Source organism: Salmo trutta, chromosome 23, assembly GCF_901001165.1.
Source record: "Salmo trutta chromosome 23, fSalTru1.1, whole genome shotgun sequence".
In the NCBI taxonomy this organism is placed as follows: Eukaryota; Metazoa; Chordata; class Actinopteri; order Salmoniformes; family Salmonidae; genus Salmo; species Salmo trutta.
Window position 1 is genome coordinate 13,768,876 of NC_042979.1, and position 11,976 is coordinate 13,780,851.

An 11,976-nucleotide genomic window follows, 5' to 3' on the forward strand; every position below is an offset into this window, starting at 1 on the left:
CGCGGCTGAGCCGTTGTTGCTCCTAGACATTTCCACTTCACAATAACAGCACTTACAGTTGACCAGGACAGCTCTATCAGGGCTGACGAACTGACTTGTTGGATAGGTGGCATCCAATGACGGTGCCACGTTGAGTCACTGAGCTCTTCAGTAAGGTCATTCTACTGCGAATGTTTGTCTATGGAGATTGCATGGCGGTGTGCTCGATTTTACACACCTGTCAGCAAAGGGTGTAGCTTAAATAGCTGAATCCACTAATTTGAAGGGGTGTCCACATACATTATATGTACAAAAGTATCATACTAATTTCAGTGTCCTGGATTTACATACTATGTTACGTCTAGTCTATGAGACCAGGTTGTCCACACAAGAAACATGAACCCTTTCCTGTGAGAGACGATCAAATTGTGGAGCTGCATGTCTGTTAACGTGGCTGGTCTGCTGTAAGTCACTAGGGTGTCAGAGGGACAGTGTGGGGCCAAAAAACCCTTTAGCCATAACTATAACCTCTTGAGATTTTCACTCTAGCTAGTGTGGGAGATGTGTGTATCTGGCAGAGTGAGGAAAGTAAGTGAGAGGGTAAGTGCAAGGGAATTCAGCAATCCAAAAGGCCTTGATAGTTGTTGTTTAGGAGGCCCAAAATGTTTTAAGATTGCTAAGTGCATGTAAGAAGACAGAGGGAGTAAGCCAAGCGACAAACAATTCATCCAATAAAATGTCTGCAGTTAGTTGAGTCTCTGTCTATTCCCCAGTTAAAACCCTGAACGCTTTTTTCCCCCCACTCACTCTGAGCTCCAGCCAGTTTGCTGCAGTGTTGTTGACTCTGGCCTTGAGCATCTAGATCTGGGACAGGAGAGCCAAGCCCCCTGCCCCCACATCACATTAGACTACTGCCTAACAAGAACAATCTGTGTAGAGCCCATGAGCCCAGTCATTTTCTGGGAAGCAAGGCAGCCAGAGGGGGAGGAGGGGAGGAAAGGAGAAGAGAGGGAGGAGGGGAGGAAAGGAGAAGAGAGGGAGGAGGGGAGGAAAGGAGAAGAAAGGGGGAAGGAGGGATGTGTCCTAATGGCAAAAAACTTTTTTTCCTTCTGTGCCGGTCAGAGAAACCTCCAGTCTAAAATCTGAAACTGTAGAAGTTACTGGAGGAGGTGAGGCAGGCACGTTTCCCTCTTGTTCTCTCAGTCCATTTTCCTCTCTCAAGCATCCACCGTTCCAGAGGAGCCTTTTCTGTGTGACCACTTCTGTAGGAGGTGAGTAGAGCCACTTCTATTCATTTACTTTTACTGTACATTTTACCACATAGGGAAGCAGATGAAATACTAGCTGATAACATTCTTATCAAATATGAGTTAACTTTAGTGGACAGGTATGACCTCACATGACCATTGCAGTGCAGTTAAGCTACAGTGACAGCATCATGACATGTCTCCAGGCAAGCAGCCCGCCAGTAGGGAATCAGGCTAGTTCAATAGAGTTCCCCAACAGGATGTTCTCTGAGACCAATGGGTTTCCCATATTTGCATGAGACATTGTGCAGATAAATGTGCGGTGAATAGAGCTTTTATTTTTTTTGAATTATTCAACCGTATTAAAATGTTCGTATGTCATTATTTCCCACACAAAGGCAGTGCTAAATGTATGACTGTTGAAAAATGTCTGATCGTCTCCATCTAATGGTATCTTGAACACTTCAATAGAGACTAATACATCTGTGTCCTTTATGTGTAGGTGTGTGAAAGTATACATTGAGGGGGAATGGGCGATAAGTTGTAGATGCACTCCCATCCCCCCTTCCCTGATAAGTGCAATGCCTCATGTGGCCCAGCTTGCACACAGATGGAGTGGGAAAAGGGGGTGAAGGAGGGGGTTGGTTGGTTTATATGGACCAGGCCAGCATTCTAGTCCAGGGCTACATTCAGCAGAGCACAACTTTGGAACATTCAGATTGAAATATATTGTGTAGAAAATACATGCCTCTGACATGTTGAGTAAGGACTCATGACAACTCTATTCATTACATTTCTATCGGCAATGATCAGTTGTTTTTTCTCAGTCATTGTGAAAGTAAGAGTTAGTTCTTGTTATTGCTAGGGTAACGTAGGGTAACCAGCCCCCTCTAAGAACAATGTCCAACTGCTGACACAATAATGCAAAGTTTGGTAAAAATGTGGTATGTGGATGATGGTCATGCTAGGCAAACAAACTATGAAGGGAAATAAGTGGCTATAGTTTACACTTTTTTAGTTATTTAATCATTTTTGTTGTTGTAAAGGGGCATTTTTCCCAAATACCGGGGTAACATTTTTAGCGGCAGCCAGGGCAAATAGGTGACAGTGGTTTTTGTGAGAATTACCCGAGGGAGCTAGTTACCCCACGTTACTGTAGAAAATTGTTTTAAGCCAAATTCAATTTCAGGGAAATGAGAGGTTCATGATTTATTTCTGTGAAGCAGCATGAAAAGGAGCTGTTTAAATAAATATCCAAAATAGTTATTAAAAGATCGGGACAGGAAGCAATGACATTAACATCAGATGATGTGACTCTCACATTGACCAAAAGCAGATTGACAAAATGGGATTAACGTTTTAGTCATGTAACCAAATATCAGTGACTGGTCAGGAGTTTGGCCTAGATTCAACCAGTTCCACTTTAACCCACGGAGGTGTAACTGCATTGGAGCTGTCATATCAGCAAGCGACTCCCGGCGTTATACCCGTCGCAGACATTTCCACCAAGTCTCATTAGTAGAAATCCCATGCAGCCTTGTTACAAGTTTAAACATTGGAATGTGTGTTGTAATCTACAACTCGATTAGGCTAATATGAATTTGTATTATTTAGTCTAATGATGTGTCATTATTTCTACACTTTTTCATTCTGAACTTCGAACGCGGGTTGGACGTGTGTGGCTTCGGGACAATGACCACAAGAGCAGCCGCTCACCAATTTGACAGTTCCAGCTCAGTTAACTTACACCTCCGACATCGACTTAACAATGATCTGCTGTGCAGCTTTCAGTTATTGTGGGTTAAGGCCAATCTGATTGAATCTAGGCATGTGTGTGCATCTACTGTATCTGTCTGTGTGCGTTGTCATTGTGTGTGTGTCTGCATGTGACATGCTATGATTTGAATCCAGGCTTTAAATCCTGCCTGCCTCTCATCAGTTCTCAGCTGCTGTCTTGGTCTTAAAATTACATTTAGGGCTCTACAGCTATAGACATTCTATCAAGAATAGAAATTACTCAGAAGATATTTTCATTCATTGTAGATGGGTGAGGCCTTTACAATGTTTTGTGAAACACACACAAAGCAGTAGATGTTAGCTGTCACTGTTAGACGCAAGAACAGCAACATTAATTGCAAACACATCTGTTGATCAAAATCTGTGCAATTCAATAAGTGGAAATGCAAAGTGACAACAGTTACTGCAGCACTGACACTGTTCTTGTTGTTTTCTGCAGGTCCTACAGGAGATGACGTTCCTCATGGCACTTCATCTGATTAGTCTTTCTGTGATGCTGTGGTCCAGCAGTCCCAGTCTGGCCACACCCCTCCCTTTCACCATTTCCTTTGAGGGCAGTGCAGAGGAGGAGGAGCTGGGCAGCCTCATCCCCACCCCTTCCTCACCTACCACCAGTGACCCCGCCTCAGAGTCCCCAACCACCTCAGATGGCTCCACTCACATAGAGCACTTCCTGCTCAGCCAGATCGTTCACTTCCTGCAGGAGAACATGCTCCTCATCCTTGTTGCCTCCATCCTCTTCATCACCATCTTCCTCATCCTCTGCTGTGCTTGCATCATGAGCCGCAAGCGGAAGGTCAATGCCTACTACCCCTCGTCCTTCCCCTCTAAGATGTACGTGGACCAGAGGGACAAGACCGGATGTACGAAGCTCTTCAATGAGGTGCCAGAGAAACCCTCCAACGGGCAGCAGGCTGAACCAGTTGACTCCAGCAAGCAGCTCCAGCAAGACATTATGAGGGCAGCCAAGAACCTCCGCACTCCCTCCAAACCTCCCCTGGGCGAGCGAGAGGGAAACAACCCCACACAGATAGCAGCAGCTGCAGAGAAAAGTCCTGATGTGAATGTTCAGGCTGAGGGAGAAATCATAGAGAAAGACAACGAGCCATCAAATGCACCTGAGCAGAGCGAGGAGGAAGTATGCCAGCTCTCAGACAGTGAGGCCCAACACCACAGCTGCCCCAAGCAGCCAGAGATCCTTCCAGGACAGATAGGCCTAACAGAAGAGGATGAGTCACTCACAAGAGCTGAGCTTCCATCTGGCCCAGGGCACTCACAGGCCAAGCAGGAGGGGGATAGGCAGGAGAACTCCACTGTCACGCAGTCTATTCCGTTGATCACTGGGGAGAAAACAGCATTTTAACTTTGTTGGACAGTGGACCAGTGGAGGCTAGTGGAAGGAGAAGCTATAGCAGGACAGGCTCATTGTTATGGCTGGAATGGACTCAATGGAACAGAGTCAAATATGTGGTTTCCATGTTTGATCTCGTTCCATTTATTCCATTCCAGCCGTTACAATGAGCCTGTCCTCCTATAGCTCCTCCCACCAGCCTCCACTGCATTGGACAATATGTTTGAGCTCAATGGTTTGGACGCTTTTGCATGAGTGACATCTTTAAGCAAAGCGGTCAGCTTTATATACCACTCTTTGGATTTACCAAATTATGTCTATTCAGTTGTATGTAATCATATACGCTTTTGTTTCCCAGTAGCCATCTTTCCATGTCACTCCCTAAAGGGTATATTATGTAACCTGAGCATACACCCAGGTGGATGCTGTAGTCTTAGTGTTGTTTTTATATCTATTAGTGGCCAAAGTAATGGTACTGCCTTTTGTTTCCCTCTTCCATTCATTGGTAGAGGTCCTTTTTTAGGGCAACATGAGATTGCTTTCCCTTTTTATTTAACTAGGCAAGTCAGTTAAGAACAAATTCTTATTTACAATGACAGCCTAGGAACAGTGGGTTAACTGCCTTGTTCAGGGGGAGAACAGATTTCTACCTTAACTCGGGGATTCGACCTACCAACCTTTCAGTTACTGGCCCAACGCTCTAACCACTAGGCTACCTGCCGCCCCTTGAAGAACAAATATGGATAAGTAGAAGGTAAGTTCACCATGAGCACATCATGGTGCAGCATCTGCAACAACTTGAACTTAGTATGTTTCCTACATTAAGGGAGGTATTTTTGCATTATAAAACCTGTTTATCGTTTGGTTCGTCAAATGTTTATCGCTTCAATTTAAACATTTCCATTAAAGGGTCAATCCCGAGTCCCAACAATAACAAAGCAGGCACCCAGCCACTTGTTTCGGTAAACAGCTGAGGGATGGGGCTTAATATAACAACTCTCAAATTCATAGAGCTATGGATGCAAGGACTGAGCATCCATGAGATCAAACTGATAGTGAACCATGTTTTGAAGCTATAGTGTTTGTTTACACCAACTTTATTTACAAACATTGAAGTAGAACAAACTTATGAAGCATTTAAGTTACATTCTTCAAGAATCAATGCCTACAAAAGTATTTTAACAGTCCAAAAAATATGAAGCCCTTAAAGGGCCAGTTGCTCAGCTGCAGACACAGGTCCTGGGTCAGAACTTGGGAAAGCACCTAACACAAATGTCTGTTCTACTTGTACTGTTACAATACAGGCTGGTTATTCCAGTGTGGTTGAAAACATGCACACTCCAAAATGTTTGTAGAGGTACCGACTAATGGAGAGTAAACTGTATAAAAATAGTGTGCAGCTTTCTTAATTTCCATATTGTACTTTGGTTGAATAAAGTAGATTTTATGAAGACAGTAAGAAACAGCAGCATTCTAAAATGTGTTGAGTATTTGGGTAGGTAACGATAAAAGCAGAACCATTTATCTGAATGTATGAAGTCAAACATTTAACATGGCTCTGGATAATGTATGCCAGTGCTGCCATCTAGTGGAGAAATACAACACTTCAATTTATCTGGTAGTATACACACCATCTGACAAATACCAGGTAATACTGAAAAGCTGGTTAGACTTTAAATGACTAAAACAAAGACAGACATGCCATACTACTTACGTATTACTTTATTACTTTCCATTAAAACCAGGAACTGTGTCTGAAATGTCACGCTAAACAATCAAAATAGATACCTTGATAGTTTGCTTCCATTTTACATCTTCCGCATTGCACTTCATCATTGCCTTCAAAGCACAGGAGTGTTGATGGAATACTAAGACAGGCTTAGAGGTTTTATTCAATACTTCCACCACTGCATCCAGAATCAGTTCCCAATGGAACACACCCATTCCATGACAATACTCAAGCGCAAAAAAAAAACAAGCAAACTCCCGTACACTCGACACACTTCACATTTTTCACTCCTGAAAATAAGGCTTACTTTGTACCAATCCCCCGATCAGTGCCCTTAAAATGTGCGTTAACGTGACAGGCTGGAGTAAAGATCAGAAAAACATGATGCCACAGGGGCTTGGTGTTTACACTGTGCCATCCATGTACGTTGTATTGGTGGACATAACATGAACTAATTTAAGATGCCCCATATATAGAAGGATGGTGGAGTGGGGATTCAGGACTATACTTTGAGTGTCCCCTTGGTAGTAGGGTGCAGGACACTGGTGTTCAGGATAACATTGGCAAAGCCCTCAGTTGCTGGCTTTGACCGCCTCAATCTTGCCATCCTGTTTGAGACGGTAGTCATGGAGGGCAGCTTTGATGGCATCCTCAGCCAGCACTGGAGAAAAGGGCACAGTCAGGAATTTCAAATGGTTTTAAAATTAGGTTAAAAAAAATAGATGGTTTAGAATTTCCCAACTTGTTAGACAGTTGGGAAAGAACAGTCTTAGATATTAGACTGAAATATGAGCTTACTAGAGCAGTGAAGTTTGACCGGTGGAAGACAGAGCTCTTTGGCAATATCCGTGTTCTGTATGGTCAGTGCTTCATCAATCTGAAAGCCAAGAGAGCAACATTCCATCAACCAAGAAAAACTCCATCCAAACATGATATGTAACAAAAGGAACAAACAAGCAGCGTGGCGGAAAAGACTTGAATTGAGAAATGCAACATTAAGACAGAACAGTGAAACAGGAAGTGTCACGGGTGCAGAACATTCACTCACAGATTTGCCCTTCACCCACTCTGTTACCAGGGAGCTGGAGGCGATGGCTGAGCCGCAGCCAAACGTCTTGAACCTGGCGTCCACAATCTTCCCATGATCGTCTACCTCAATCTGCAGAAAGGAAAGGAGTCACTTTATGCAATGGTGACTTTTGTTCACATAAATGAATTCATAAACAATGTAGTCACGTTACTAAACAAATATGCTTGGTAACTAAATAGAGCATGGCGCTTCTCCTTAAATCCTGTGTTGACACTTCTTTGGAATACAGTAACTTCATTCAAAACCCCAGGCCATCGGAGGTTCCTGTGAGGTGGACTTGATAAAACACAAATCAGGACAGGAGACCAACATACCTGCAGTTTCATCACATCTCCACAAGCTGGGGCACCCACCAAGCCTGTACCCACATTCTTGGAGGTCTTGTCCAGGGAGCCAACGTTCCTTGGGTTCTCATAGTGGTCCACTACCTAAAAATTGGAGAAAGAAAAGAGGAAATGTCATGGTTAGTCAACATATTGTTGATTCCACTTAATTCACGATTATGATTACATGCCCTGCTGCAGTTAAACATTCACATAACAGCATCCGTAATCACATTTCCAACCGTCTCCCAAAAAAGCAGGCTCAAGGCTGAGAGGCCTCTTGCATTGCCGTTATGTAACAAGTTGACGTTACGTAAGGCATATTAAAATAAACAGATTAGGACAGTAATTCCTGTTGCAACCTCCCTCCCCCCAGATGTAATAGCCATGATGTGGAGTCATTCTCTACACTATTAAACAATGCTGGGAACAAAGCTTTTGACGAGATCATTATGAGGACTGTCTGAAAATCCTAAAATGTCAGGGCCTCGTTTCCCAGAGCCTGAGTAGCATTAAGATCATTGTTATAAGATGGTTCTGATGCATCTTTAGAAACCGAGCGGTTTCTCAAAACCATAGTTAAAGTTGCACTTGAAAACACTTATTTACCTCAGACCACTCATAGAATAGCTAAGTGCGTCGTTAGATGCTTGTTTTTGCCATTCCGTCACTTTATACACAGAATAGCTCCGCTAAACAAAGACTCAAGACTCTGGAACTGCCGATAACTTCAGAATGAAGTTGACTACAAATACAAAGTTGCCAGTGTCTTTGCAATTGTAACAAATAAGCGAAGAATAAGACGATGCTTCAAATAAACCATGGCTGAAAGACAAACATAACATTTATTTGAAAAATACAGGCCTATGTTCATTCAATTTATTTATATTTTTCCAATTCTAGGCTGTCAAATTTTGCTTCAATTTATTTCATGTGCAACACGTGCGCAAATTGATCATTATAGGGTAAATGTTTAGAATGAGCCACCTCAATTTGGAGCCATAGGTGGTAATAAACAAAAAAGAAACGTCCCCTTTTCAGGACCCTGTCTTTCAAAGACAATTTGTAAAACTCCAAATAACTAACTTCACAGATCTTCATTGTAAAGGGTTTAAACACTGTTTCCCATGCTTGTTCAATGAACCATAAACAATTAATGAACATGCACCTGTGGAACGGTCGTTAGACACTAACAGCTTACAGACAGTAGGCAATTAAGGTCACAGTTATGAAATCTTAGGACACTAAAGAGGCCTTTCTACCGACTCTGAAAAACACCAAAAAAGATGCCCAGTGTCCCTGCTCATCTGCTTGACCGTGCCTTAGGCATGCTGCAAGGAGGCATGAGGACTGCAGATGTAGCCAGTGCAATAAATTGCAATGTCCGTACTGTGAGACGCCTAAGACAGCGCTACAGGGAGACAGGAAGGACAGCTGATCGTCCTCGCAGTGGCAGACCACGTGTAACAATACCTGCACAGGATCGGTACATCACACCTGCGGGACAGGTACAGGATGGCAACAACAACGGCCGAAGTTACACCAGGAACGCATAATCCCTCCATCAGTGCTCAGACTGTCCGCAATAGGCTGAGAGAGGCTGGACTGAGGGCTTGTAGGCCTGTTCTAAGGCAGGTCCTCACCAGACATCACCGGCAACAACGTCACCTATGGGCACAAAACCACCATCACTGGACCAGACAGGACTGGCAAAAAGTGCTCTTCACTGACGAGTTGCGGTTTTGCGTTTATCATCGAAGGAATGAGCATTACACCGAGGCCTGTACTCTGGAGCGGGATCGATTTGGAGGTGGAGGGTCCGTCATGGTCTGGGGCGGTGTGTCACAGCAGCGTCGGACTGAGCTTGTTGTCATTGCAGGCAATCAACGCTGTGCGTTACAGGGAAGACATCCTCCTCCCTCATGTGATACCCTTCCTGCAGGCTCATCCTGACATGACAATGTCACCAGCCATGCTGCTTGTTCTGTGTGTGATTTCAGTGTTCTGCCATGGCCAGTGAAGAGCCCGGATCTCAGTCCCATTGAGCATGTCTGAGACCTGTTGGATCGGAGGGTGAGGGCTAGGGCCATTCCTCCCAGAAATTTCCGGGAACTTGCAGGTGCCTTGGTGGAAGAGTGGGGTTACATCTCACAGCAAGAACTGGCAAATCTGGTGCAGTCCACGAGGAGGAGATGCACTGCAGTACTTAATGCAGCTGGTGACCACACCAGATACTGATTGTTACTTTTGATTTTGACCCCCCCTTTGGTCAGGGACACATTCTATTTATGTTAGTCACATGTCTGTGGAACTTGTTCAGTTTGTCTCTCAGTTGTTGAATCTTGTCATGCTGAAAATAAACGTAGTTGACAGTGAGAGGACATTTATTTTTTTGCTGAGTTTCTCTAGGAGTCTGTCGTCAGTATTGTGGAATAACTCTGGTAGGAATTGAATGAAGAAAGCTGATCAGAGAGCAGCACTCCTTTTCTTTTGAGCCCATCAGTATCGACGCATGGTCTAAACGCAATTAGCGAACTTTCTCACTACTTGCTTATTTGGGAAACACTTAGTTGGCTGGTAAATAACGATGCATGATTATCTGGTATGATCATCGTAACGCTTAAGTTACCCAGTTGCGTTGTAAATGAGGCCCTGGTGAGTTTGCTAGGGGCCAGTTGGTACTGATGAGTTTAATTATTCAACTGTTAAGTTAAATGTCACGTGCACTAGTACAGTGAAATGCCTTTCTTGCAAACTCTAAACCCAACAATGCAGTAATCAATAACAGTGTAATACTAAAAACTAAAGGTCGACCGATTATGATTTTTTCCAACGCCGATACCGATTATTGGAGGACCGAAGAAAGCCGACACCGATTATTGGAGGACCGATGAAAGCCGACACCGATTATTGGAGGACCGATGAAAGCCGACACCGATTATTGGAGGACCGATGAAAGCCGACACCGATTATTGGAGGACCGATGAAAGCCGACACCGATTATTGGAGGACCGATGAAAGCCGACACCGATTATTGGAGGACCGATGAAAGCCGACACCGATTATTGGAGGACCGATGAAAGCCGACACCGATTATTGGAGGACCGATGAAAGCCGACACCGATTATTGGAGGACCAAAGAAAGCCGACACCGATTATTGGAGGACCAAAGAAAGCCGACACCGATTATTGGAGGACCAAAGAAAGCCGACACCGATTATTGGAGGACCAAAGAAAGCCGACACCGATTATATCGGCCGATTTGGGGGGTTTATTCATAATAATGATAATTACAACACTGAATGAACACTTATTTTAACTTAATATAATACATCAATAAAATCAATTTAGCCTCATAATGCAAAACAAAGTGTTGGAGAAGAAAGTAAAAGTGCAATATGTGCCATGTAAAAAAGCTAAGGTTTAAGTTCCTTGCTCAGAACATGGGAACATATGAAAGCTGGTGGTTCCTTTTAACATGAGTTTTCAATATTCCCAGGTAAGAAGTTTTAGGTTGTAGTTATTATAGGACTATTTCTCTCTATACGATTTGTATTTCATATACCTTTGACTATTGGATGTTCTTATAGGCACTTTAGTATTGCCAGTGTAACAGTATAGCTTCCGTCCCTCTCCTCGCTCCTACCTGGGCTTGAACCAGGAACACATCGACAACAGCCACCCTCGAAGCAGCGTTACTCATGCAGAGGAAGGGAAACAACTACTCCAAGTCTCAGAGTGAGTGACGTTTGAAACGCTATTAGCGAGCACCCGCTAACTAGCTAGCCATTTCACATCGGTTACACCGCCTAATCTCGGGAGTTGATAGGCTTGAAGGGGTGGGTATAATTTGTGGAATGTTCCAACAGGAATCTGTTCCAAAAAACGTAAAGTAAGGTTGCCAACCAACAACGCATACAAACCTAGCTAACTAGCTGCCGAATAGGCATCAACTCACCACGTAGCTTATTCTTAATGTTTGTCCATAGGCAACCAGGGTGAGGACAGACATTTTTCGGAATAAACGTGATGAGTGAAAAACGCAATGAAAGACTACTCACTACCCGGTATCTTATTCTGCCGCTATACAACTTTGTATGCGTTATTTTTGACAACCTTGTTATTTACGAAGTTTTTGGAATAGATTCCTGTTGGAACGTTGCACAAATTATACTCACCCGGTTTGAAGTCAAACAGCTTGAAACACAGCGAAGAGCTGCTGGCAAAACGCACAAAAGTGCTGTCTGAATGAATGCTTATGAGTTATGTTATGTCAATGTTACGTCATAATTACTTAAATTCTGGCAAATTAGTTCGCAACAAGCCAGGCGGCCCAAACTGTTACATATACCCTGACTCTGCGTGCAATGAACGCTAGAGATGTGACACAATTTCATGTTAGCTGGCAATATTAACTAAATATGCAGGTTTAAAAATATATACTTGTTTATTGATTTTAA

At 43.5% G+C, this 11,976-nt stretch overlaps 1 protein-coding gene across 1 annotated transcript; it reads left to right on the plus strand.

Annotated features, from left to right (window-relative positions):
• The first annotated feature begins 1,051 nt into the window (after window positions 1-1,051).
• LOC115159405 (transmembrane protein 119) lies at window positions 1,052-5,829 on the plus strand. The gene is made up of 2 exons (XM_029709073.1): window positions 1,052-1,250; window positions 3,463-5,829. The coding sequence occupies exon 2, from the start codon at window positions 3,475-3,477 to the stop codon at window positions 4,384-4,386; it is 912 nt and encodes a 303-aa protein (XP_029564933.1). The 5' UTR covers window positions 1,052-1,250; window positions 3,463-3,474; the 3' UTR covers window positions 4,387-5,829.
• Window positions 5,830-11,976: the final 6,147 nt, after the last annotated feature.